Source organism: Desmodus rotundus, chromosome 6 (genome assembly GCF_022682495.2).
Source record: "Desmodus rotundus isolate HL8 chromosome 6, HLdesRot8A.1, whole genome shotgun sequence".
In the NCBI taxonomy this organism is placed as follows: domain Eukaryota; kingdom Metazoa; phylum Chordata; class Mammalia; order Chiroptera; family Phyllostomidae; genus Desmodus; species Desmodus rotundus.
The window spans coordinates 91,700,080-91,727,976 of NC_071392.1; the positions used below are offsets into that span (position 1 = coordinate 91,700,080).

The 27,897-nt window shown below is 51.9% G+C and overlaps 1 protein-coding gene across 4 annotated transcripts in view; it reads left to right on the forward strand.

Moving 5' to 3' along the window:
* Nucleotides 1–27,897, forward strand: part of DPP6 (dipeptidyl peptidase like 6) — a 508,565-nt gene that overhangs the window by 362,972 nt on the left and 117,696 nt on the right. For all 4 annotated transcript variants that reach the window (XM_045198757.3, XM_024564471.4, XM_045198758.3 and 1 more), the window contains exon 5: nt 4,646–4,720. In XM_045198757.3, the coding sequence (XP_045054692.2) occupies nt 4,646–4,720 (75 nt within the window). The remainder of the gene's footprint in view (nt 1–4,645; nt 4,721–27,897) is intronic.

Below are 27,897 nucleotides of genomic sequence, written 5' to 3' on the forward strand. Positions count from 1 at the left end.
CACGCTGTGTGGCACAGGGTTACTCCTGGGTGCCACGGCACGCTGCATGTGGCCCCACAATACCAACTGGAGCTGCCAAATATTGAGTCTGGTCAGCCTAACACACAGACAGACACACACATAATGCTGATGTAGCCGAAGTGTGGAATTGTCTGTCCTTGCTAAACCACCTGGAAACTTCCATCATCCTCCCTTCTCTTGTATAGCAACAGCATTTTCAACTCTTCTCGGGCTCGCACAGCTGGGCGTGGCACCGGGGTTGCGTGTGAGGTTCTCTTTAGTGCATTAAGGGCCGGCGCGGGCTGGGGCTCCATCCTCCGTCGCCCAACCAGGTCCCTGCGATCCTTCCTCCTCGCTGACCAGGAAAGGGGAGAGTTTGATCGTCCCTTTATTTTCAATTTGATGTGTTTTCCCATCGAGCTGCACATAGAGTCTTCTTGTAATTCCATCTTTTCAGCGGCTTCTATTTTATCATTACTAATCTTGTCCATCTAGTTCTTTTTCTTCTTTCCCAGGATGCTGTTTTCATAAAACAGCCTGTGGATGGATGTGTGCTTTCCGCTGTTCACTTTATTTCTTTTACTTGATACGTTGGGACATTCTATCATTTTGTATCTCTCTCTTCCACTGATGGCTGCTTTTCTTCTCTGCATTTCAGTCATGTACCAATTTATCTAGTGCCTGCAAATAAGGCACCAACCCTTTAGATATGGATGTAACTCACCAGAAACATGGTTACAATTTTATACTTGGCTTGGGAAATGTATCTTTCACTCAAATGGTCTTGGGGAAAATGTTTAGACGTGTGTTAGGTGGGTTTTGCATCCATCATTTGCACCTGGCGGCAGTGTGAACTGACAGCCCATAATGTCCACAGCCATGGGGGCACGGGAATGGGGGTGACGAGAAATTCGTGAAACTCGACCTGGGAGTGGCAGTGACAGCTTCTCAAGGAGCCTCGTGCAATTCCCACCTGATAGCCTCAGGAGCTACGGATTGCAGGTGACCCCCCACCAAGGGATGTCATCTGTGATGAGTTGAGTGTAGGAAGTTTCACTCTTTGCTGGTTCCTCTTGGTATTAGCTTTACATCAGCACCATTATTGTAACAACTGAGGGTGTCGTCCTTCATTCACTCAGCAAACATTCCTGAAGCTCCTGTCATGTGCCGGTCACGGTTGGGCACTGGGCTTAGAGACGCGATAGAACAAATTAACGTTCTCTTTTGGACATTTGGTCCTGGCCATGAGAATAGAAGGTGATCATCGTTACCCTCCTAACATACGCAACTGTAAACAGGACACAATTAGGGGATAAAACAGTGTCCATACTTTGGAAAACAGGCCACTCATACTGGGGACCCCTGAACAAAGGAAATAAATGAGTCCAGCTAGCCCCTGAGCTTTCTGCTTGGAGGCTACTGCTGAACTTCAGCACAGGGAGGAAAACTCAAGTCTCTTTGTCTTGCTGAGGTAAGGAAACATCGGATTTTTTAAGGGAAAAATTATGGCTACAATTTATGAGACAGAGTACACGGGAGGGGGAAGCGAACTGGGTAAGACTTGAGAAGTGGCGTAGGGTTCCCTGGAGACTTGGGTTAATTGTTGATCTTTGTAGATATAAAGAGTGGAACACCACAAGGCAGGAGAAAATAAAGTTCTGAGTGAAGAACAATTACAGGATCTCATACGAGGAAGAATTTCCAGGGCTCGTGAATGACCAGGAATCATTTAAGTTTCTTTGAGCCATGAGACATTAAGCGGAGACTCCAATTAGCTCTGCAATAATGGCCATTGAAGAGAAGCCTGTAAAATGTCTTTAAAACAAACCTTGAAAGAATCTAATTAATCCACAAGTAATTAACTGCCTGTCATAAAAGTCCAACATTTTCTGAAAGAACACAAATAGACTTCAAGATTCAATGAGGGAAAATTCAAAATATCTGATGTTAGTTTGTTTTTTTTAATTGCTACATATACAAAGAAGCAGGGAAATGTGACCCCTAATGCGGATAAAAATCAGCCAATAGAAGCAAACCCACAAATAACTGAAATAGTGGGATTAGCAAAAAATGCATTAAAACTTCTAATATACACACTATATGTCCCAAATGCTCAATGACATAGAGTCAGGAGCACATGGAAAAAGAAATTGAAGATTGTAAAGCACCCAAGTAAAATTTCTAGAGATGAAAAATAAAATATAAAAATTTTAAATTCAAGATTAACAGCAGATTCGATACCACAGAAGGAAAAAACTTTAATTAATAGCAGGACAAACTATCCAAAAGAAAAACACAGAGAGAAAAAAATACTTAAAACAAAAAAAAACTTGAACCAACCCTCCATGACTTGGTGGACAGTACAAAGTGTATTAATGTACTTCTCGTTGAAGCCCCAGAAAGAGAGGAGAGAAAACAAACATTTGAAGAAATAATGGCTGGATTTTTACCAACTATGATACAAGAACTCAAACGCCAGCCATACTAACAGGGGGAGGGGGAAAACCCACACCGACGTATATCATAATGAAGTTTTGAAAGACAGTGAAAAATACAACACTTTCATTGCAGCCGAAGGAAAGGGACCCGTCACTGACGGAAGAGCAGAACGCCAGCAAGCTCTTCGCCAGACACAGCAACGCAGAAGACAGTGGAGCGATGTCGTTCAGACACTAGGAGAAAAATAAAGCTGAATTCTCTTGCATCAAAAATGTCTGCTTTAAAAAGAGATGTATTTATTGTAGAGAGAAGGGAAGGGAGGGAGAAAGAGAGGGAGAGAAACATTAATGTGAGAGAAACATCGGTCGGCAGCCTCTCACACATGCCCCAGCTGGGGACCAGGCCTGCGACCCAGGCTCGTGCCCCGACTGGGAATCAAACCGGCGACCTTTTGCTTTGCAGGATGATTCCCAACCCACTGAGCCACGCAAAATAAAGATGAAATAAGGAACTTTAAAATCTTAGAGAATTAATTGGCCACTCAGCCCATCAGCAATCCCACCCTTACATATCTATGCTATAAAAAACTAAGCGCACATATGCACAGCAGAGTCGTGGGTGAGGATCTTTATTGCAACATGGTGTAGAGTAACAGCGGACTGGAAACATCAGTCGGTCCTCACTGCTGGCAGCTTCTGCGTGTGCTGATTCGCCCGTGTGCTACAATGTATCTGTGACCTCATACGAACGCTCCTGGTCCCTTTGCAGTCCTCAGCTCTGTGCAGAGGGACAAAAATTGTGTCTTGTCCCCTGCCTTCTGCTTTCAGCGCTCCTACTGTAAACAAGTCTTCTTTCTGTGGTCTACCAGGTGCGGTGTTTGTCACACTTTCGTTTTTTGTAGGGAATTATACTGATTAGAATGCACCGCTCCCCCACCCCGGAAATAACGCTCAGTGTTGCATTGTGTTTCCAAAGTGTACGAAGACTGTGCTGTGCCTCATGGAGAAAACACATGTGTTATATGAGCCTCGTATAGGCACAAGTTAGAGTGCGGTGGTTCACCCTGAGTTCATGTGAATGAATCGACTATATATATATATTATCTGTATAATATATATATTATATATAGTATATTATATATATATATATATATATACAATCTGTAAGACGCCTTTACACAGAAACACACCTAAGACGAGGGTATGTCTGGATTGGCTGACGACAATATTGTGACCACAGGCTCGTAGGAACCTAGCCCTGGATTTCCCTTAGGAGCAGCATCACTAATTCAGTACTTCTGGAGATGTTGTCGATTACAACTGCTATGAAAAACAAGAACCTTCTGTAACTACCCTTTGGTACAGACCGAGGGAATACATTCAGATGTAGGCACACTACAGAGTATTATGCGATGTGGAAAGATCGCTCATTCAAGCTAATGCGGCTGCTTTAAAGCTGCTCCTCCAAGTTATCGCTGCGTGAGAAAGGAAACTGCAGTGAGACGTGGAACTGATGTCATCGTCGGCTGTGGTCACACACCCGTGTGTTTGCTGGTGGCTGGACGCTCATTTCTTGAATGACGCACACTAGACTCAGAACTGAGAGCTCTTTTGACTGGGGGTGGAGGTCTGCGTGGTGGTGTCAGCGCAGCAGACGAGGGGGCGTAAAGTCGAAGGGAAACAACATTTTCCATCAACCGATTTGTGTAAAATCTCCTGTGCACGGTGGGAACCCTGGTAGTCCTCTGTACACTGTGGTGTGAGGTCAGTGCCCGTCATGGCGAAGAAGCCAGGCGCCAAAGAGTGGGTAGAATGTGATTCAATTTTAGGAAGAGGCTTACTTCCTTTAAACTTCGAACTCCTAGAATGAGCAAAGGAAAGTATGTTTGTAAATAGAGATTGGGAGTCTTGTGGGCAAAGATTATTTGTTTTTATTTATTTCTAATTGACTTATCTCAACAGATACAATCAGGATTGTTTTGGTGAAATTTGAAAAATAATACAAATAAAATGGGAAGCATCAAGTTACTGGATATGATGCAGTTAGCAAAGGGTTACAGCCACTTTTAACAGACGTTAGGAAGCTGGCTGCCTGTTAATTTTGTTAGCAAATTTTGGAAATAGCACCAGCCAGCTGAGTGTCCCTACAACACTTTGAGTTATATTCTATATGATACTTTAAAGTCCTCTGCTCTTTTTTCTCTTAGGAATCCCTGAGAGCCGTCAGATACGAAATATCTCCAGATAAAGAATACGCGCTTTTCTCCTATAACGTGGAACCCGTGAGTACTGCGCCTTTGTGTCCAAAAAAGAACTGTTTCTCTATTCTGATTTGTGATTAAGTGTTTTTCCTTGAATCTTCATTCTTAGTCACCTTTGAATCCTGAAATAGTGGGTCCTGGAATCATCTCTTTTTATGCCACACTGCCCCCTAGGAGAGAAGAAAGGTATAAAAATCCCTTTGACAGAAAAAAAAAAAATAGCATTCTTTTTAGGGACTTTTTATAGGGTATTCTTGGCAAGATGGTGAGGAGTTGTATCTTTAGAGAGATTTATCTTAACCTGTTTTGCAGGGTGGCTGGGTTTTGGGGGTTGTTATTTTGTTTGCTTGTTTGTTTTTCTCAATCACATCATAAATTGTATCCCAAGAACAAAAAAGCAACTGGCAGTTTCTCCCGAAACCAAATGAAGATGCTCACTATCACCTCGTCATCACCGTCTCCTGGACAAGAGGGGAAGCGGCGCTCTCATTATATAAATCCCTGTTTGGGGCACGTCACACATGAGTCTCCCAGAAAATGTCACCAAAGTTTCCATAAACTCTCATCCTGGGCTTTAGCGGCAGCCTTCCCCTGGGTCTTGCTTCCTTATTGTTTTTTTCCTTCAACCGGCTTATAATGTAAAATTAACTATGACTCTCTCATTTTAAATGAGCCAGAAGGTATAACTTGTTTGCATCCATGAAACAGACATCCCACTTCCAAGAGGTCAGCGACTTCGGCAATGTGCCTCTTGCGGAACTCTGTTTTCCGGCAAATAAAATGTCAACTTTCACTGCCTTTAGCCCTCCTCTGCGCCTGTTCTAACTGGAGTTCCGCGGTGCCTCTGAGACAGGCGGGTGCCTGCCCTGCGCTTTGGTGTGAGCAGCCCTGGAGCGGGCCAGAGAGTGCGGTCCCAGCAGGCACCTGACAGGCCAGCTCCATCCCCTTCGGGAACCCGGAAGGTTGGTGGGCATGGAGATGCAAGTCCAATTCTGGCATTTTTAGAACTTCTTTTAAAAGTATTTGACACCTGGATTCTTTATTGGAGATTTCAATTTCATTCTTCTCAATGTAGGTCTTTTCTCTAACTGTAGTCTTCCATTGTCTGGGTTTTTTTTTTTAATATCCATTATAGAAAAGTTTTCATTTCCTCCATCCAAATTCTTTGGAAGGACTGTTCACCTCTGTCTGACTGTGGTAAGGTAGGTAAGGGGCGTCCAACCTTTCGGCGTCTCCGGGCCACACTGGAAGAAGGAGAGTTGTCTTGGGCCACACATTCAATATACAAACACCAATGAGAACTGATGAGCAAAAAAAGGTTTTAGGTAAATTTATGGTTTTGTGTGGGGCTGCATTCATAGCCATCCTGGGCCGCATGCGGCCCACGGGCCTCAGGTTGGACACCCCAAGGTCCCTTGTAGCCTTGGGACTCTGAACGGCCTACCCCAGCCCCTACCTTCCCCTCTCTGGGCTTCAAGTCCAGGAGCCTGGTGTGTGCAGATGAGGGAGCATTGCAGCCCCTTCGCCACCCTGGGAAACCACCCGAAATGTAACATCGCTCAGCAGAAGTCTGCAAGACGGTCACGGGGATGGGACAATGGATTTGTTCTCTACCGCTCAGGGGACATAGCTGCCCCCTGCGTGGGGAAAGCCTAGAAGGACAGGTTCCAGGTCGTCTCAGTAGGGAATCTTTTCCTCGCGGGGGCATCTCAGCCGTGGGATGAATTACCGGATTTGGTACTGAGCGTGCTGCCCCCAGAAGCCTTGCAGACCAAGTGATACACCTGTTCCCTGAAGTCTAGAAGATTCTAACCTGCGATGCTGTGGGGCCGGGTGCGGAAGAATCCTCCTCCAGCCTTCCTTCTCGTTCCCCGCGTTTCTTTAGAAAGAGTCCCCTGGGATCTCATTACACCTGATGACTGTTTGGCGAAAGAATAGTTTGCTAAATATGCGTCTTCACCACACAGAACAGCGGCCGGAAGTGGGAACCTTTGCGCTGAACGGCCTTTGGAGCGAGACCGTGTTCAGCTCTTCTCACCTCGGGGGAAATGGAAGAAATTTGGATTTCTTACAAGCCAACTACAAGATGATTCAAGTGTTGCGAGTGTACACTGTGTGAAAAATCTATAGCGATAGATATTTTAACCTGAATCAAGAAGCAGCTCTTCATAGATTTCCAGGCCTGGGCAGTTACCGTGCGAACGGCTATCGGAACCAGAGTCCGGTTCTTCTGGAGGGAAAATAGAGCCGAAAAGCCTCGGGGTTCTGCAGGCAAACTTGGGGTTCGTGTCAGCACGAACTTCCTAACTGGATAAACCAAAACGCGGGTGTTTCCAGAAAGGGGGGTGGGTCTCCGGGGAATCACCTTGGTCTGGGATTCGGGATGACCCAGGACTTCCGAAATCTGTCTCTAGCATCAGGAGAAGTATCTCTCGGTATCCTAAAAAAAAGGCTGTATTTACATAAACTTGAGAACTCTAGTCAAACAAAGTTCAATGTTTTTGACTGCAGGATTTTTTTGAAGCTTTTTGTGTTCTCATGAGGGGTATGCGGTACTTCCAAATGGGAATCACCACAGATGATTCCTATCTAAATGTAAGAAAAAAAACCTAGCATTTTCCCCTGGGATCCTTGCTTATCACAGTCTTACTCACGTATATCAAAGGCAGCTAGGATACCTTGTTTATATAAACTCACTCCACTTTTCATTAGAAAGACAATCATAAAAAAAACACTGTTGTACTAAGTCACAATCCAATTCCTAACCCTCTCTCATGTAGTCGAGTAAATGTTTCGTGTACAATAAGATCTCAGTGTATCAGGTTACAGTTCCAGGTAAGAAATCTAAACATTGCAGACGGCCTCGGGAATCCAGGACCATCCTCTCCCCTCCCGGCTCTCCCTGCTGCCCGCCCACCGGAGTGGAAGAGCCGAGTTCCCGTGCCCGCCGGCACCCCTACTGGAGCGGCCAGCGGGCCCCCTGAGCTGCCTCAGGGGCTGTGCATGTGGTCTGCGCTTCCCCGGGGACTGAGTGTGACAGTACCAGGTGTCTCACTCGGCACCTGGCAGACAGCAGGGGCTCCATGAGCTTCATCCTTTCCCCTTCCCGTGTCCCTCCCTGGGGCCCAGACACAGGGCTCACCCCCCAGAAGATGCCGATCTCATTCTAGTTCCCAGTGGTGTTGCCACACATTCTTTCATTCACGAAAAAGTTATGTGCCGATTTGTGCAACTGAGCTACGCCCCTTCCTTCATCGAGCACGCGGAGTCTGCCAAGAGGCATTTCGCGAGCAGGAGCTTAGCCCCAGCAGGTGGGTTGGGAAGGCTTTCGTGAGGGTGAACCCCCCCAGTGGAAGCTGACCGAGTGCTGTGGCAGGAGGTGGCCCGGCAGGGGGGGGCGGGAGGTGTGCGGGATCCTGTGTGGCCAGAGAGGAGGGACGAATCGCCCATCTGGTTTGGGGCTCGGAGGCGGGCACAGGCAGCATGAGCTGTTCACGGGTGTGTTTGAGGGTGCTGAGTCTCGGGGGCTCTTTCTAACGGGAATCTGTGAGTGAAGACCCGGAGGGGGTGTAGATGTCTGTGATGCAGCAATCTCAGAACCGATCATCCTCGAGGAGGAAACGAAACCAGGGCCGAGGAGGGGTCACCTGTGCAGACAGGGCCCGTGGACCATGCAAAAGCAGAGGAGGGGCGTGAGGCTGAGTTGGGAGGAAACCCAGTGTGTTACGAAGGTAATGAAGGCTAAACCTTCTGTGAGTAAGAACAGGGAGGCCCGTCAGGCAGGAGGAAATGCAACAGCGCCTGCTGTTACCTATACAGGGGAAGGAAAACACTTCCCAGCAGGCGAAGGACCCCGCACCCTGGCTCGCCGGGCTCTGGAGGGCCCAGGTCAGTGACCACTCAGCCTCACCTTCTCTCGGGTGACCTTCCTTCTCGTGGCCGGAAAGGCTGTCCGTGCGAAGTTCATGCCCTGGCTCGTGTTTCCCTCCGGACCTTCCCCCTGAGGCCAGGGGATGCTGGCACATGCTGGGTTAAGGGACGGTCACTGTCACAGCCAGCGTGCTCCAGTGGCTTTGGGACCTTCTGTCTGGCCCTCTGTATCTCAGAGCTCTTGGTGCGGGGGAGTAACGGGGAAGCACTTCCCCCTCCGTTTCTGTCCTTGCGGTGGAGGGTGGCCCGAGGAGCAGCGGCGACCCCCGTCCTCTGGGTGGTGCGGGGCAGAAGGGGCCCTGCCCAGCCGTGCTGGTGTGAGGCTGGCTGAAGCCTGCCTGCCACCCACGCCCTGGGCCCTGGGCACAGCGGTGGGTGTGTAAGGGGCATGCTGGGCGGTGACGGAGCAAGGACACAGGGACAGAGAGGGAAGGCGTGTGGGTACAACAGGAAGGTAACAGCCCGAGGACAGTAAGCGTCAGAGGAGAGGTTTTTCACTGTAGCTTTATCGTTTTACTGTGGGCCTCTTCCCCTTGTGTATTCAAACCCAGTGCAAGGCTGCCTCATTTCCCAGCTGTTGGCGTAGCTGGTTTATTCGCCCCTTTTCACACGGTCAGCCACTCACTGAGAAGGACGCTCTCTTCCTCTCCCGTCCACCCCACCCCGGGGCCCCCGCCGGTCCGTCTTCGTGGATTCAGGGATGAGCGTCGGCTACTGCCCGAGCTCCTGAGTTCTGGGCCAAGGTTCAGTGTGACTTCACGCACTCTGAGTTCTGGAAATCCCGTCACAGACCCAAAATATAAGCTTATATAACAAAAGCACAATCGTGTTTGCGAAATACCTTAATTCTATTCCATGGCTAATCTAGAAATGCAGACTCATGCTACTTAGTATATTTTCTTCCAACAAAACTGTTCAAATATTATGAATCTGTAACTTGGCTGGCATCCGTAGACATCCACAAATTAGCTGCTTTTCACTACATCAACTTTATGTTTTATGGATGGTCTCAAAAATGCCCTAACCTTGACTGGGGTGGCTCGGTGGGTTGCATGTCATCCCTCAGAGTGAACCAAAAGGTCGCCGGTTCGATTCCTGTCAGGGCGCCGGCCTGGTTGCAGGTTCGTTCCCCGGAGGCGGGGTGCGTGCAACCAACTGATGTTTCTCTCTCACATCAATGTTTCTTTCCCTCTCTTTCTCCCTCCCTTCTCCTCTCTCTAAAAGTAAGGGAATAAAATCTTTTTAAAAATACCCTTTTCAAAGGTGTAAAAAAAACTATCAGTTCGATTTGAGAGAGAGTACACCCGAGCACATTTCGCCAGGCCTCACCCACCTGCAGGTCCCTAAAGGTTGTCTGAAATGGAGGAAATAGTGAACAATATTCCGTCTTCACGTACGTGGTAGCAGCTTTATGGTTTGCAAAGTGTGCTTTTTTACATCCTCCCATTTCTTCTCAGAAGACCGTTCCTGCCCCGACGAGCCAGGGCTTCCTGTTCAGTTTCTTTCCCACAGAGAACACCGTCATCGCTTTCCCAACGTACGGTTCCCGACGTGCTCTCTGGAAACTAGGCCAGACGTTAGGGAAAACAGTAATTTTTTGTCGCATATTGGAAACGGCATTCACTACACTAACTGAACCGTCGTCGTTGGGGGAAACAGTCCTAAAACCGGCTCACCTAATGAGAACGGCTCACCCAGCGTTCTCTCACACTGAGGGATACCTGACAGATGCAAAAAGTTTTCAAAGCCCTCTTGGGAGGAGGAGAAAAAAGTATGTGAATGGGGTATTGTACATCCCTGAAAAATATGAATATATTCTGTGACTCACCCCCATCACCCGGGCTCTTGCTTCGGGCCTGTGCTCTCTCTCTACAGTGACACCACCCCCTCCCGGTCACCTTCGAGTCCTCCCACACCCTCCAGACTCCCGAGTAGGAAAGCCCCCTCCTCCGCCCACTCGGGGCAGTGACCCCCAGGGCGTGCCCACAGTGGCCGCTTGCGGGCGGCTCTGTCTGCTCCCCACGGGACTTTAAGACCCCCAAATGCAGCCTCACACCCTGGCTGTCCCAGCAGATCCTCCATTAACTCATGCCTGGTTCCCCAAGGCTAGGCTGCCCCTCCGCTGCCCGTGGCCACGGGACCGAATGTGTACCCTGTCGTGTCCAGGAAGTCTGGGAAGCCCTTCACGGTGATGAGCCGCTTCAGCTCCCCCGACTCACGTTTCTGAAGTCACACACAGCCTTGTTAGGCCAAGCGTGTAAAAGGTGTGTTCTGCTAAATAATCTTCTAGAGCCTTTCGCGCTAAGGAGGCTTTGGACGCCAGAGATGCGGGAGGATGCCGCTGGCGTCCTCAGGTCGGGCTGCACGCAGACGGGCTGGCTGGCTGGACGGTCAGCACGGTCCCCTCGGCCTGTCTCCTGTCTCATGTCCTCCTTGACTTCAGTGTGGAGGCAGATTATATACAGCGTGATGAAAAGTTGAATTTTTCTTCCCCGTTTCCTGTTTATAGGGGTTTGTTTGTTTGTTTTTGTGTTTTTTTTTTGGTGTAGAGTTCTCTGGGTTGTAAGACCTGCATAGGTTTGTGAAGCCATCGCCACAAATAACCCCAGAAAATCGCTTCCTGTCACTGCCTTATGATCAGGCCCAACCCCCAGCCCTGGCTCCTGGCAACTGCTGGTCTGTTTTCTGTGTGGCCTTTTCTAGAACGTCACGGAAATGGCAAGAAACACCGGGCAGCCTTCTGAGAGCAGCTTTAGAAAGGAGAGTATTTTTTTAAGTGCAAATATGGAGGAAACTTAGGCTTCTTTGGAACGTGATTGCCTTCCCTGTGTACGCATTTAGAGTACTTTTGCTATAGAAACCTGCCGTATTTTGCCATGTCTCCCACGCTCCAAAATATAATGCACACCCATGTTTTGGGCCCAAATTTGTGAGGGAAAAAAATCTCTCGTTTTAATTTTGTAATTCAATTTTTTATTCATATGTAAGACCCATTATCATATTCCAGGGTATTATTTTGCATATGGATATCATTACTGCTTTCTAGAGTTACACTTTTAACGCAGAAGCATCAATAAAAGAATTAAAAACAGACAGAGGGAGAAGGGTGCTGGGGGACCCCTGAGTTGTCCCTCTGTCCCACACTGCTCCCCGCCTTTAATGAAGCAGTGATGTCAGCATGCAGGACAAGCGCAGGGACAAAATCCCATGGGAAGATGTCAGAGCAGACACAGAGCTCCGGACCTGGACAGCACATCCGTCTCAGCTTCCGGCCACTGTCCTCGGCACGTGTTTTACTGGACAAGCGACCCCTGTTGTCCAAGCCACTGCCCATTGCATGTTCTTTTAGCTGCAGGTAGATGCATCCCAGGTGACAGCATGCACCGTCCCTCCACAGGGACCCCCTCTCGGCCTCGTGCACCTGGCTGTCTCCCCTGTTCAGAAATTGAGTGTCTCTGTAGGCGCCACCCCAGACACCCTGGGCACCTCTGGGACTCCACCCAGCACAGCAGTCTCCCCGCTCTGCTCCCCACTTCCCTTTGCGCCTGGCAGACAACGACCGATCAGATGATCAGCCAATGAAAGAATGAATGCGTGTCGTGAGATCGGCAAAGGGAAGATGGGAAATGGTCTTACGTGTTCGTGCCGAGCGTGGCCTTTGTCCCACACAGAAGGGGTGTAGCGTGCTTGGAGGCAGGGGGGGGGGGGGTTGACTCTAACCCCGCCCCCCCAGAGGCGGCCCTTGCTGTTCTGTTATTAGTCGTCCACGCACCTCCATTCGCTCAGCAGCGCCAGCAGGCACAGCTCAAGCACTGAAGCCGGTTCTGCGCCTCCCGGATGGCCTGCGCCCATAAACCTTGGGCGGGGTCAGGCTCCGGTCGGTAATTTTCCTGCAGCCACATCTGCTCCCCGAGATGATAATGGGGAGCAGCGGTCACTTTCTCCAGTGGGGCTGGCCAATGCAGTGCCTTGCAGCTTTTCTCCTAGATCGACCCAAATCGCACAATTTGCCCCCTGGGATGGGGGACCCTGCTTCTTTCTCTCGGTTTCTGCTGCTGCTGCTTGCTGGCTCTGTCAGACCAAGACCAATCCTTCCCCCGAATGTTGCCTCCCCCACCCCCGGTCTGCTGGTGACTGTGACCCTGGTTTGTGCCTAAGGACCCAGCGTGACACTCCCCAGGGAGATCAGGCTGGACTGTATTGCTCCATCCGCAGTATCCCATCCTTTTAGACAAAGCAGCACCATGGACTCTGAGCTGGACGACTGGCCCTTTCTAAGTGGCCCAGCCCACGCCCACTTCACAGACAGGGACAGCGAAGGTGGCTCCTCTAACGTCCTGAGAATCATTGCTGGTGAAGTCAAAACCATGCCCACCCCTGTGCCCCAGGGCTGTTTTCCCATCCAGCCCCCTGTCTCTCCCTCTCCCGGCTTGGTGCAGGGGGGTCCCAGTAGCCAGGACCTGGCACGATTGCCCGCTTACACGGCCTCACCTGCCTCGTGCGGGGAACTGCCCAAGGCTTGGAGCGGATGCCAAGGGGGAGGATCACAAACAGCGTGGGGCTTTGCTAAGTGCACACCCACCGGGCAGCTGTCCTCAGATGGAATGTGGGGAGCGGGAGGCGGAATCAGGCTCCCGTCAGTAATTTTCCTGCAGCCACATCTGCTCCCTGGGATGATAATGGGGAGCAGCTGCAGGCAGACCTGAGGTCAGGGGAGCTCTGAGCAGCGTCTGCTTCTGTTCTGGCCCAGGCTGCGTGTTCAGTACCACGGAGGAGCCACGTGCTCTCCTCGTTGGGCTCAGTCAGTGCCGCCTCTCTGCCCCTGAGGGTCCCACCGAGGAGGCAGGGGTCTGTCACTGGTTAGAATGGCTCCAGAAGGTGCTGGCAGGGGACTTGCGGTCAGTGTCTCAGCTCCTGACCACAGGAAGGCGCTGCTTATCCCGGGTTCCAGCGCCGTCCCCCCCCCAGGCAGGTGATAGCGGGCAGGGGTGCTTTCCTCGGGCTCCCACACACGCACCCCTGGGCCCCCAGAGCCCCCAGTGAACTTCTGTCCCAGTTAATGCATGGCATTCCAGCGAGACACGGTCCTTAGCCCAGGTCTGGTCTGTCATCGTTGAGACCTCCGCCTTGCGTGTTAGCACAGGGCTTACTCAAGGGCGTCTTCCGTCACGGTACTCCTCTTAGCCGTCTGTCTGGGATGCCGCACGTGTAAATCACATTCAGCTCCACGAGACAGGCAGCTTTTCTCTTGAAACTAAGTCTCAATGGGCCTCACCCCATCAATAATGTACGTATTTCCAAAAATTAGAGGTTTTATGAATGACGTGAAATGTGAATCATAATCTTTAAAAATCGCAGGCACATGCTCTTCGTGTCTACGACATTTCGCAATCGCCTCGCGCTCACTGTCGTGTAGGCCGGACGGACAGACGCCTTCCCCACTAATGAGCAGGAAGCTCGTTAAACTGTGATAGATTCGTCGAGGCCCACGAAGCCACTTATCAGTGGGAAACAGAATCTGGGTGTAGCAACCTCCCACGTGAATCACGTCGCCCAGATCTGCCTCTTCCCTGTCCCCAGAGTCTGTCTGTCTGTCCCTGGGCGTGCCGGCTACTTCTGTCTGCTGTCTGTTTTGTTTTCATTGACTGGTGGGGGGCTGGTGGGCGTAGATGCCGGTTCTGCGTTGTCGGGAAAACCACGTAAGAACTCTTTAACAGTCCCAGCCCTCCTTCAGCTTGCGTTACGGTTCATTAACCGAGTGTGTGTTAAGCAGGCAGGGGTCTCCTAACGCTCCTGGTCCCCACCTCTCTCCACACGCATGTGGACTTGCTGCGGTTCACGGATTCCGGGCATTTTGAGACTGAGGGATGCGGGCAGATGTGTGGGACCCTGTGCAGACAGCTTCCCTGGGGACGGTCGTTCCTGTCACATCATTGCCTAGTTCTGCAAACACAGAGTTCTTTCCTTGGAGACCCCTCTCTCCTGAGGCTGGACAGTTCCGATTGGTGCAGAGTCCTTCTTTAGACCGATGTAAGTTAAATTATTGATCTGAGAGAGAGAGAGGAGGAAACATCGATTTGTTCTACTTCCTGATGCATTCACTGGTTGATTCTTGTGCAGGCCCCAGCGGGGAACCGAACCCGTAACTTTGGTGCATCGGGAAGATGCTCTGACTAACTGAGGCACCAGGCCAGGGCCCAGTCTCCTTTCTGAAACGTGTGGTCTGCTGAATCTTGTTCCTCCTTTGACACAACGGTGGCCCATGGATGTCCCACCTGGTCGAGAATGATCTGTGTCTGTGTGTCCAAGACGGTGGCAAGGAGCACTTGCCAAGTGGCCGGTGTGGCTGAGAAACTCAGTCTACAATTTTATTTCACTGCAATTGCCTTACATCTAAATCGCCACGTAGAGCTGGTGGCTGCCAGGTCAGACAGTCCAGCTGCAGAGCAGCGCTGAGTAACACTGCTTCCCCAGGTCACTCGATGGCCTGCAGGTGCAGGAAGGTGGCCCTCATGTACCCTGAGTCTGTCCTTTGCCTGGCGGAACCAGTTTTCTCAGAACAAGGGTGCAGACGCCCCAGAACTCAGCCACCTTGGTTCACCTTGTGTAGAATCTGGATTGATATGATTCATTATAAACAAATAAGCAGGTAATTAGTAAACAAACGAGTTTTCATTCTTCATGTAACTAGTGTCCTATCCGATCACCTTGTCTTCTTATGCAAACGGAGATTTTTGGTTCTTTGACCAAAGGTAGGGAGGGGTGGGCAAAAAGAAAGGACAGAACCAAAGAGGGTCATGTTTCCTTAAGCGACCCCCGCCCCCACCTTTAGCTCTCGGTACCATGGGCTCAGTAAAGCAGGCTGTGAGAAGCAATGCAGAGACCCTGCAGGGATAGCTGGGTTGTCTCTTGTCTGGGTGGGGTGCCCCCAGCCAGCACCGTTCTATGAGAGTGTAGCCGGTAGACACGAGGCGAAACACACAGCCCCGCCCCCCGTGAAGCAGCACCGCCCTGTGACAGACAGACTCCAAAGACCAGGGGCCCGTGTTGGCAGTCAAGGTTCAATTCTGTTTTTAGTGATCAAAAATTGCTTCCTTAGCAATTTCCAAAGCTTTTTTTTGTCTTTTTCCATCTCATGCAAGCGCAAACATCTCTTTCTAGTTTCTTTTTAGAGCCCCCCAGTATCACAGCATTTGGGCCAACCGTAATCGAACAGTGTACCCCACACTTCCGTTGGGAAGGGAAGGGCCCGGCCTGGCAAACAGCCCACTGTGCACCAACGAGGCAGACACCATGCTTTACTCAAACCAAAGAGCCCTCCCAGCCAGGATGTGTTCATCAACCACCAGTGAAATCAAACGTTGGCAGCTGTCCTTCCGTGAAGCATCTTTGCACTCGTCGGCCTCACGGTGACAGACCAGGGAAGCCAGGACAACGACGGCAGAGGCCACAGGGACAAGGATTAGAAGCGATGACCGGGACAGGAGGGGCAGCCACATTCTCCCCCTGGTGTGAATTCAGCACCACATATGCCCAGGGTGGGTCTTTAATTTTCAAAAAGGTTTTTGCTTAAAACAGAAAGAAAGAGAGAGAGAGAGAGAGAGAGAGAGATAAAGAAGGAAAGAAGGAAAGAAGGAAGGAAAGGAGGGAGGGAGGGAGGGAGGGAGGAAGAAAGAGAGCTGTTGCTAGAGATTAGGGTTAAGACTAAGGGTTGAATCGTGGGTATCGCCAAAATGATGGCCTCTGAGGACAGAGATGGTTGTTGTGCCGGTGATGATGGTGATGATGATGAAGAAGAGAAAGAGGAGCAAGAGGAGGAGGAGGAGAAACAGGAGGAGAAAGAAGATGAGGAGGAAGGAGGAGGAAGGAGGGTGAGGAAGGCGGAGGAGGAGGAAGGGGAAGGAGAGGAAGAGGGGAAGGAGGAAGGGGAAGGAGAGGAAAGAGGAGGAATGTGGAGGAGGGGGACGGAGAAGGAGGAAGGAGAAGGAGACAATAACAAGGACACGGGTACCGACTCCGCTGATTGTTGGGGTGCCAGCGTGGAAGATGATGGCAGTGGGGACAACGATGACTTCGTGGTGATGATGGTGGCATCCCAGGATGTGCCATTGTCATTTCTCGGGGCCTCTCTTTGGGAAGAGTGTCTGAGATCGTGGAAAGCCTGGAAGGAGCCGGGAACAGGGCGTCCGCAGTGGGTGAGCAGATCGCATTGTGTGCCCCGCTGCATGCTGGGAGCAGACCCCCTGAGATGAAGGGCTTGCTGTTCCCCCGCAGCCCCACCGACTAAACAGGAACGGCCTGGGCCAGATCCAGCGGAGGGGGTCACAGAGGCTAGACCTGTTGACAGCTGCGGGCCCTGCCCGGCCAGCCGCAGAGGAACAGATTCCAGAGGCCAGAGCAGGGCTGGGGTCCCGGGTTCAAGGGATAGACCTGGGTCTGGGCTGAGTCAAGGGCGGTCCTCAGGGCCGGGGATAAGAAGGGGTGTTCCTGGCCCGGGTCTGCGCTCTTTGCCAGCGAAGGAGGCCCTGATGGCACAGCAGGAGGGGCCGGCTGCCTGCAGAGACAGAGGGGGACAGACGTCACTCCCCTGCTCCTGGAGGCACCTGGCCCCAGAGGGCCCACTCCCGTCACCCCACTGCCTGGGCCCCACGGACGGCCCGGCCTGGTGGGCGCTCAAACCGATGGACACAGCAGGGTGACCGGAGGAACCCGTACACGCCGGTTCTGTCACAAATACCGCTAGTCAGGACCAGGACAGCAAGAGAAGAGAGGAGTGGCCGAGAAGAAAGTGTGGGTTTGGAGCATGTTACCAAAAATAACGCAGAGAAAAAACAAACCGTCGGCCCCTTGGATTCACTTCAGATCCCTCCCAGCGCCGTTCACTCATCCAAGGACGGCTGATGAGGCCCAGGGTACCTGCCAGCCAAGCACTTCCTTACCGGCCGCAGGCACAGCTGATGGAGTCCTCGCTCCCACAGACCTTACTCTCTGCTGGGGAGACCCCGTTGGAAAGTAAACATTTGTGTCAGGTCGGGATAATAAGGCAGGTGGACGACAGGGTGCAAAAGCCAGGCTCCCCGAGGGAGGGGGACCAGGGCGGGCCTTTTGGGGACGTCCCGTGGAGACAGAGGCTGAAGGAAGTGCGCTGGGCCCCGGCGATCCGAGGGTGGGCCCTTGGGGGCGGGTGGAGGGGGGCAGTGGTGCTCAGGCTGCAATGCTGCAGGGGGGTCGGGGAGGCCAGTGTGGCCCCAGGACACTCATCTTTATAAACACACGGTGATGTACACAACCGTCTCCCCGGCTGACCTTCAGCCCGCAAACCACCCTAGACACAGCTTCCCCGAATGAACAGGACAGCTCTTCCCCCCTCCAGGCAGGGTGTGGCTGGCTCCCGCATCCGTGCCTGCCGTGGACAGGCTGGCCATAGGTGCTGCAGTAAGGGGACACCCGTCTCCTGCTGACGGACGTCATGCAAGCCCCAGAGAGAACCACGAGCGTGGTGGCCTCACTGTTAGTTGTGTGAGGTCGCCGTCAGCAGGGCGTGATGCACGGCCAGGGCAGCAGCCGGAAAGACCTGAGCACTGCGCTGGGCTCTGGGCACGGGGGTGGGGGGCAGGGGAAGCCCCAGCGCCCACTGTGTCACCATGGACCCGAGTGCTACACAGAGTGATGCTGCTCGTGACTTGGGCAGCACCGTCCACAGCGGTCACATGCAGGCTCTGCAGGGAGGACAAGTGACTATGCAAGAGCGTGTCATCCGATGACGCATGGGACCTGCAGTCTGGAAGCATCGGCACCGGGATGGAGTAACTGCAAAGTGCCCTCACCAAGGACACGTGCTGTTGGTTGGTCGGCCGGCGAGGAAAGTGCAGAAATGACAGGGTGCCCCCTTACCTTCCTCTTCCAGAGACAGTGGGTTCTGACAGGTTCTGCTTCTTTCTCTAAACAAGGGACCCGGGGACACGTTATTCCCACAGGCTCCCTCGTGTAGGGGATGCTTGGGCAGATCGCGGCGTGCCTGTGTGTCTGTGTGCGGGCCCCCGCACTCCTCGCTGGCCTCGTTGTCCTGGAGGGTAGGGGACATCTCTTCTTCATCATCATGTCCTTGGGGTCCTGCCACTCTGTGTAAACTAAGAATGAATGAATAGAACTTGTAGTTTCCCCTTGGGGCTCAGTCATTGCCCTGGCCCAGGTCACCTCAGGCCAGAAGCTGCTTGTGACACATAATTCCCGTAGTGTTGGCAGCCTCCAAGAGGGACTCACACCCTCTCTTGCCTTTTTGTTTGCCTTCCTCCATGCATTCGATGCCTTCCTCATTCCCAGTGTTCCCCGGGGCCCTAGAGGAGCACAGTGCGGTTTGCCGATTGGACGTACACGGACCTGTCTGTGGTGAGAGACTGGGACCCAGGATGCTGCAGGAGCGGCCCTGAGGGTCCCGGGTGGGCTCTGCCCCTGAGCTGTGCCGAGTGGCTCTGCCTGCATGTCAGATCTTCCTGCCGTCTGGGTAGGCGACCCCACTGCACCCCGACCCCTGGGAGCTGCGCAGGCCGGCGAGTACAGGGCGGGCTTGTAGAGACCCCTTTCAACCTCCGATTGCTGATAGATTTCTGGTCGGCAGCCCTGTGTTTGCATGATGCTGACTTTGAAAACAGCTGAGTGCTTTGGAATGTCACTCAAACCGACGTGAAGGGTTTCTAACACCATCCCAGCCTCCCTGCTGTCTCGTTAGCTCCTTCCCGGCGTCCCCTGTCCCCAAAGTCACCGTGCTGTGGGGACAGGGTCCTGGACCAGGATCCCGCACCTCACCCCCTGTGCTGCCGTTTCCTACTTAGACCTTGAGAAAGTCACTGGAACTCTCTGGGCCCGAGTCCCTCATTACCCGTCACCCACCCGAACACCTGCAGCTCCGTGCTGTTTACGTAAGGGTCAGTCAGAGTGGTCGGTGCCAGCCAGCGGCCTTCTTTCCCGCCGTAAGAGGGGGGTTCACAAAATCTCTTCATGGTACCCCTGCCCGCACGCCCCCCTGCCCGCACCCCTGCAGAGGAGACGCTTCTGTCTCCGCTCCATCCCTTGAGTTTGCAGAGCAGGGAGCAGGTCCCGCTGCGTGGTCCTTCGCCCCGCTGGGCCCACTGTGTGCCGACACCCGAGTGGAGTGTGCGCTGCTGAGCGTGATTCCTCGCACACGCAAACCCTCACCTCCTGTTTAGAACGGCGCGGGCCTCGCTTTTCCCAGGCCCAGGCATTCATTTTAGTCACCGACTGGAAAGAGCGTCTGACCCAAATTATGAGAAGCGGTGAAGTAAAACCGGCCCATTTTTCTCCGCGCTGAGAGGGAGGGATGCCCAGGGTGTCTCTCATTTGCCGGGAGCTCAGCCGGGTGCTCTGAGGGTGCAGGAAAGGGGCTGACTCCTGCGTGGCTGGAATTTGCACTGGAGCTGACGGCACGGTGCCTGGTGACTGCCCACCTGCCACCCCTGCGTCCCGGTCACTATGTGCAAACACAGCTTTGAGAAAACCTTCAAGGTGTCCCCGACGTCTTTACATCCACTGTGTGTGAAGATGCAAACGATGTGAAACGCAAGAGAAGAAAGCCTGGCATCGTGAACCTTCCAGAAAGAAAACGAAGAAAACCGCATCGAGACTGAGCTGTTTTCTAAAACGAGACTCACGACACCAGCCTGCGAATTTCCACAAACAGACACACACGGCAAATTGGAGCCACTTCAGGAAAGTAATAGAATCCAGCTTTATTTCAGACTAAATATGTTTCGCCGGATTTTTGACAGCACAAGAAATTATCTCCATGGTCCATTTGTTTTATTTTAGGGTACGTTAGAATAGAGGGTAAAGGAGGCTGTGAGTGACAGTGTGCGTGGCATCATTAGCTGCGCCGGCGGTCGGCGGTCGGGCGGTGCTCGTGTGAACTACTCACTACCCTCAAATCGTCCAGGGGGAGGAGGTGGCCCTGCGCGTCCCAGCACATGGATGCAGTGGCAGGGGTGGGGGGGGCAAAGGCAGGAACCCCGGGGCCTTCCAGGGATTCTGGGGCACGATGGCTGACGCAACAGGAGCACGTATGAGAGACGCAGATGAACAGAGCGGGCACCGGTCTCGTGGCTCACTGCCCCGCAAGTCACAACCCCAGCAGTTCCTTTGTTTGCTGGGACAGCCATCACAAGGCCCCCCCCCCCCCGGCCTGGTGTCTGCACGACAGAAGGGTGCGTCTCCTGCTCTGGAGGCTGGGCGTTGGGGTGTGAGTGCCTGGCTCCTTCTGAGGCTGTGAGGGACGGTGTGCCAGGTTGCTGCCTTCAGCCTCACAGGGCGTCTCCCTGTCCCCAATATCTGGGTCCACATTTCCCGTTTTCATCAGGACACCACCGGTCACAGTGGGTGAAGACCCACCCTAGGGACCCCACTTTAACTTGATTACTTCTGTAAATAAAGCCGCAGTGGGAGGTCCGGAGGTTAGGACTCCAATGTGTCTTTTTGGAGGACACCGTAATTCAACCTTTAACCAATCGTTCGGAAGAAACAGCACCTTTGGTCATTGTTTTATGTTTAGATTCTTTCGAAACCCAGAAGAAATCATAGACCCGTACTGTCCGTCTACCTACACGACGGTGCTTGCCTTTCATAAACACACTTGAATTTCAAGCCCTGAATTTTATACCAAGAAGCAAAGCTCACTTGACACCTCACACTGAGGTCCAACCCCCCTTATAAGGTGAAAAGGAAACGCACTGATGGAGACATTGTAACACTAAACTTGCAGATGCACGCTGTGCAGAGCAAACATTTTTTTCAGCGGGTGTTACTCATGGCACCCCTCCCCCTTGAGCCATGGCTCATATCCTGGACACGGTGACACGGGCACCCTGATTATCGCCTGCGTTCCAACTGGCCACCCAAGGGCATTGTCGCTGTCACTGCTTCCAAGAGCAAAACACTAGTGCATGAAATTAGCAACATTATAAATAGATTATGGCCACTGTGACAGACAAAGACTGCAGTTATCCCTTGGAAACAACGAAACAAGTCCAGTCGAGGCTTGCCAAATGCCTCTGCGTTATTGAGGAGCCGACCAGCAGGTCAGGCGCCCGACTTCCTTGGGTACATCCTGGCACTCGACTCTGGCGTGAGGGGACTGAGAACAGGCCAGCGGAATCGGTGAGCATCTTAAAGCAAACGAGGATGCTCAGAATTCTAGGGGGCCTTTATTTTTCATAGAGCTTTGCCTGAGAACAAACGTTGGGTCGGAGGCAGAATTACTGTCAGCAACAATAGAGGCTTAGAAGAAAAACGGATTATCATCTTCAAAATGGAAGACAGTGAAATAGTTGAGCTAATATTGTAGCTCAACTAGTATCCATCTGGTGATAGCCAAGCAAAAAAGAAAAACCTGAAGTACCGGTATGTATGTTTGTTACAGCGTTACTTACAATGGCCAAGACTGGGAGGCAGCCCAAGTGCCTGTCAGTAGTAGACAGGCGGATAAAAACGCTGTGTACATTTACGCCGTGGAATAGTGCTCAGCTATAAAAAAAAGAAGGAAATCTCACCCTTTGCAACAGCATGGATGGACCTGGAGAGCATTGTGCTGAGTGAGATAAGCCAGTCAGAGAAAGACAAGTACCGTGTGATTTCACTCGTGTGTGGAATCCGATGAACTAACAGACAAAGTAGAAACAGACTCACAGATGCAGGAACAGGCGGGAGGGGATTGGGGGCTGGGCGAGGGGGTTAAGCAAAGAGAAGAAAGAAAGACTCACGGACACAGACAGCAGTGTGGCGATCACCTGAGGGGGCTGGGGTGGGGCGGTCGCCGAGAATGAAGGGGGGAAAATGGGGATGGAAAGAGACCTGACTTGGGGTGGCAAACACACAATATACAGATGGTGTATATAGAATTGTACCCCTGAAACCCATGTAATTTTATTAACCAAAGCCACCCTGATAATTTAATAAAAGAGAAAAAACACCGAAGTTGTCTGTCGTCACCAACAGTCGCCCAGCAGACAGTGAGATGCGGTTGTGAACGGCCGTCTGTCCAGCGCAGCTTGTGGGACCGGCACCCGCGTGGAGCCTTGGGGCAGTGTTCCTCTGGTCCCTGGACCAAACAGCAAAGCGGGGGCGCTGCTGAGCAGAGGGCCCTGGAGGCTTTGTGGGTCTGCTGCTCCATCGGGTTCCATAACAATAACGAGTTTCTCACTGAGGAGAAAGGGTTTTACAATTGCCCACCAGCTTGATTGCCTGGATGTCCCGTAAATGTTGACGCTTCCCCAAAACGGCCTTTTGTGTCTCCTACACACCGAGCCGCTTCTGTGCCGTATTTTCCTTCGTTGCGTTTTTTTCTGGGACTGATCGCGTGTTCTCTGCCACTCTTTTGTCGCCATCGTCCCGGCGCCCCTCTCCTGTGCTCTCGCTGTCTAGCGTTTTCAATTCCATCTTGTTTAACCCTCCTCCAGTGACTGCTTTATCACTTTACATAAACTGTTTGGCTCCCGTTGAGGGCGCATCTCATCTCTGGGTGTGTCTCATCATCTCATCGATGGTGACGGCCGGGCGTGTCAAGGACCATCCCCGATGACAGGCTGCCTCCCTTCCCGGTCTCCCGGCCATCACATTGGTAACAGCTTAGCTCCGACGTTAGGGTTTTCCCTTCTTTCCTGAGGATGGTAATCCATCTTTCTTCTCAGCCCGGGTTGTGGCTGATCGTAATTCTGCCTGGGATCTAACTCCCCGCCCGCAGGAAACCCTCGGCCGTGACTGCTTTACCACGGTGTGCGCTTTCACCCTGATTGGTACGGTGTGTGGATTTCTTTTTATTTTTCCTGCTCCCGACTGGCTGTTCTGCTTCACTTTGAGGAACTGTGTTTTAAGTCTTAACAAATTCATAGCACGTTCTCTTTATTAAAAAAAACAACAACAAAAAAAACCCACACCTTTTTGTTTCCTTTCCTGCTGGAGTGTCTTCTTTGTGTATTGCTTTCTTATGTTATTTTATGTGTCTTTTAATGTTTCTCTCATTAACTCTTAATGCTATATTGTGTGTGCTTTGCTCTAATTCGTATTCCAGCTTATTAATTTCATTTCAATTATGTTTAATTTGTTGCATAACGGGCCCATTAACTTTTTTATTCCAGTGGATGTAAGTTTTGTAAAATCTGGAAATACTGTTTGGTTCCTTAGAAAGCTTTTGGGTGGAGGGTAAAGGTTTTGTGTTTTGTTTTTGTTTTTTTTTTTTCATTTACTTTGCTCACCTTCCAGGTGGTTTATTTTTTACGATTTATATTTGTCCTGTTGCGATCTTGTCTCAAGTGACAGCACTTTGCGTGGTTTCCACTGTCAAGATGGCCCCAGACCATGGTTGCACGTGGCTTTGCTGGGGCTCCAGGAGCTTTAAGTTCCCTGACGGTGTCTGCGTTCATCTCTCCCTGGAGATTCACTGACAGCTGGTGGTACAGATATGAGCCCACAGACAAGTAGGGTCACAGCTCGGGGGTGGGATTTGCAGAAGGAGACCCTCCGCCCCTCCCCACCCGCCCCAAGCCCTGGCATCACAGGAACTGGGTCCCCCTGTCCAGGGCAGGCAGGTAGAAGTCTCTAGTCCCACTTGCAAGGAAACAGAATCCAGTGTGCCGCTGGCTTTTTCCAGGAGCCCACGGTTTCAGTAAATGACCCCTCAGGGCCCAACCCCCTGCTTCCGCCCCCATGGGGGCACGGGAACCTCAGACCTCACCTGAGCCTGCACCCGGGCCGAACCCCATGCATGCCCAGGCTTACACCACGGCTCAGCGTCCTTGTCACAAATTTTGTCCTCATTCCTGGCACCGGTCCTCTGTTCCCGGCTGCTGTGCTTTCTAAAGTGTCATGATGTCGCGTCTCCGTGTGCTTGATGGGAGGGAGCTCTCCATCGACTTCACGGCCGCACCTGTCAGCAAGCCCACAGCACTGCCACTGGGCGCTGGCGCCCTGACACCCGGCACACAGCGCACTTCCTTGAGAGAGACGCCGCGCCTGTGGAGCAAGCTTGCACGTCTGTTCACCGAGGGACCGGCTGGCGGGCTGGGTCGGATTCAGTGTTCTTGTTGGTGCTCCGTGTGTACTTCCGTTCTTTTCGGTGCCTGTGACATAACTCGTTCTCCTGTGCCCGCAAGGGACAGCGGTGCCTTCCTGGTGTCTGTGTCATCACACACACACCTGCACACACACACACACACATGGGCACATGTATACGCACACATATAAGTGTGTGCTGGACACACCCACATAGCTCACACACTTACACATGCATGCATGTGTGTGCACTCACACGTGTGCACATATTCACTCACACATGCACAAATGCACTAGCACACACACCTGTGCATGCTCACGCACAAGTACACATGCACCTGTTCAGTGATACATGTGGAAACACTCTCACACATACAAATACACAGAGATGCATGTTCACAGACACTCAACCACACACATGCACACCCATGTGTATGTGTGTATATGCATGCACTCGCATGCATGCCCACAGGTGCACACTCTCACAGAAATGCACGCCTGTGCGTGCATGCTCCCACACCTGTGCATACATGCTCCCACACTTGTGCATACACACACACACATGCACACTCACACACAGCACACGGCATGGCATCTGTTCACCTCCCTCACCAAACACACCCCCTTATCTCCCTGACTCCGGGGTCCATGCCTCTTTGCTGGTCTGGCCTCCCGCCCTGGCCTCCCCAGGTCACCCCTCCTTGACCTCCACAGTTCACTCCTTACTATCTCCATGTAACCTATAAGCTCCGTGCTGCCTTTCTGGGCTCACTCTTTAACAGACACACTGGTTCTTTCCACCGTGCCGTTTTCCAGAAATTGTTACTGCTCTTTACACTCTCTTTCAAAAATGCAAGTGCCCCGCTGCATTTTTGTCTTCCACCTGAGATGCAGCCGCACGAAACTCCAGCCGGTTTATTTGTTCCTCGATTTCTTTGCTTAGCAGATATTCATCGGGCAGCTACCACGTCACAGCTGGTGTTTTAGGTTCTGAGTGTGCCCTCGTGAGCAAAGTAGACAATCTCTGCCCCCGGGAGGAGAAAGAAAGTCCTGTCCCTGCTTCTAGGGCACATAATCCCACTGAAGAGCTGAGATTTCTATTAACAATACAAACCAGCAAACCCTGAGTCTGGAATGCGCGGCGCTGATAGCAACGGCCACAGTTTACACGGCGTCGTAGGTTCTCGTAATTCCAGGGGCTTCATCTTCCAGAGACTCAAAATTGAGTCTCGACAACACAGGAGAATGTATCCAGCCCAGAAATAGATGGGAAGCGTTTCAGGTGAGGAGACGGAATGAACGAGGACCCCGAGGTGGTGATATACCCGTTGTGTGGGGGGCACAGAGCTGGGCAGGAGTGAGCCGCTCGCTGCTGGGAGGTACCAACTTTGGCAGGGAGCTTGTTGCTTCTCATAGCCGGTGTCCTGTAGGGAACTGAAAATCTCTTCTTTGAGTTCTGCCGTGACACGTTGCTTCTCCGGCCAACGTCTGATCCTTGAAATGAAGATCGTGCATTAGCGTTACATCAAGTTTTACATGGAAACTCCAGTAAAGTCTACACTGCTTATGTTTTTTGTAGCACTTGTGTGTGTGTGTGTGTGTGTGTTTCCAGCTACTGTTCTGGGGGAAATTCTAGTAGGTTCTCTTTTTCCCAGAATCCAGCACTTGTTTGCCCTTCTCCACCACCTGACATGTCCTTTCCTACTGCCAACCCCGGCAGCCCACTCGACCTCGGGCTTTTTCTGATTGGGCTGTAATTCTCAGTCCCCAACCTCTCCCCTCTGAGAAATTGATGCTGAATCATCTTCCTTCGGTCCCTTGAAACTCCGACCCTAAGTGGTACTTGCACCCCAGGCCGGCTGCCGGTTGATTCCCCAGGTGACCAGCCAGGGGTGAGTTTGCATCCCTCGGTGCATTCTGGGTCGTTTCCTGCAGTTAACTCTGCAGGTAGCTGTGGTGGCCAAACCGATTTGTCATGTCCTGGCTTCTGGTGTCTTGTAAATGGTACAATGCACAGTTCTACGTCCACCTGGCTAGATAAGGCACGATCTTTCCAATGGGAGGTGTACGTTAATTCAGATAAACGATGTGGCCTTTTTCCCCGCACCCACCTCCTTCCTCCCGGCCACAAGAGCTGACTAAGAAAAGAGGAGTCTTATGTCAACGTCCGATGTTAGAGGAGCACTTTGCACAAAACTCAGGCTCAGTAAATGTCTGTAGCCCCCCTAAAAAATTACCACCTGGACCTCTTGGGTATCCATAACAGATACTGACTCTCTTGGTTCTAGAGGTTTCTGGCTTCCTTATCTCTCATAAACACCCCAGAGAAGCGCATTCAACTACTACTCAGCCAGCCCTTCTTCACCGATAAAAGGTGCCCTTGTTTCTGCTAAAACCGCCAGTGCTTTATCTCACAGATGATGGTAGCTGTTTTACAGAATTTTTTAAATCCTCACCTGAGGGAATGTCTTATTGATTTGAGAGAGAGAGAAACATCGATGTGAGAGAGAAACATCAATGAGTTGCCTCTCACACCCACCCCAACCAGGGGTCAAACCCACAAGCTTTTGGTGCACGGGATGACGCTACAACCCACTGAGCCACCGGGTCAGGGTGCTGTTACTTTTTTCAATTAAACTTGTTGAACTGAGGTCATTGCAGGCTCACATGCAGTTGTGAGAAATCATACTGAGAAACCCTAAAGAGTGCTGCCCAGCTTCGCCCGACAGGGGCGCCTGGTAAGACGGCGGCACAACCCCACCCCCAGGACACCGATGCGTTAGTTCTCCGCGTCTCCCCGTGTGTGTGGATTCGTGTGGCGTTGTCCCAGCTCAGACACAGTTCCATGGCAAGGAGCTGCCACCTCCCTCCCTCGAGCCCTGCCCAGCATTCATCTGTTATCAATCCTCACAATTGTGTCATTTTGAGAATGTCACACAAACAGAGTCACAGACTATGGAACCTTTTAAGTGACGTTTTCCACTTCGCATTGTTCCCTGGAGACCTGTCCACATCGCCACGCGGGCCGATGGTGTGACCCGTGTTATGGTGGAGGGATGTTCTGTGAATGGATCTCAGGGTTCCCTTCGCCCGATGAGGACGCCCGGTGAGGCCACCCAGGTTGTCCCAGCTGGGGACTGCTCCCTCGCATGCCGCCAGGAATGGAAGCTTCCTTTCTCTGGGGTCACTGTCTAAGAATCCAGTTCTTGGAC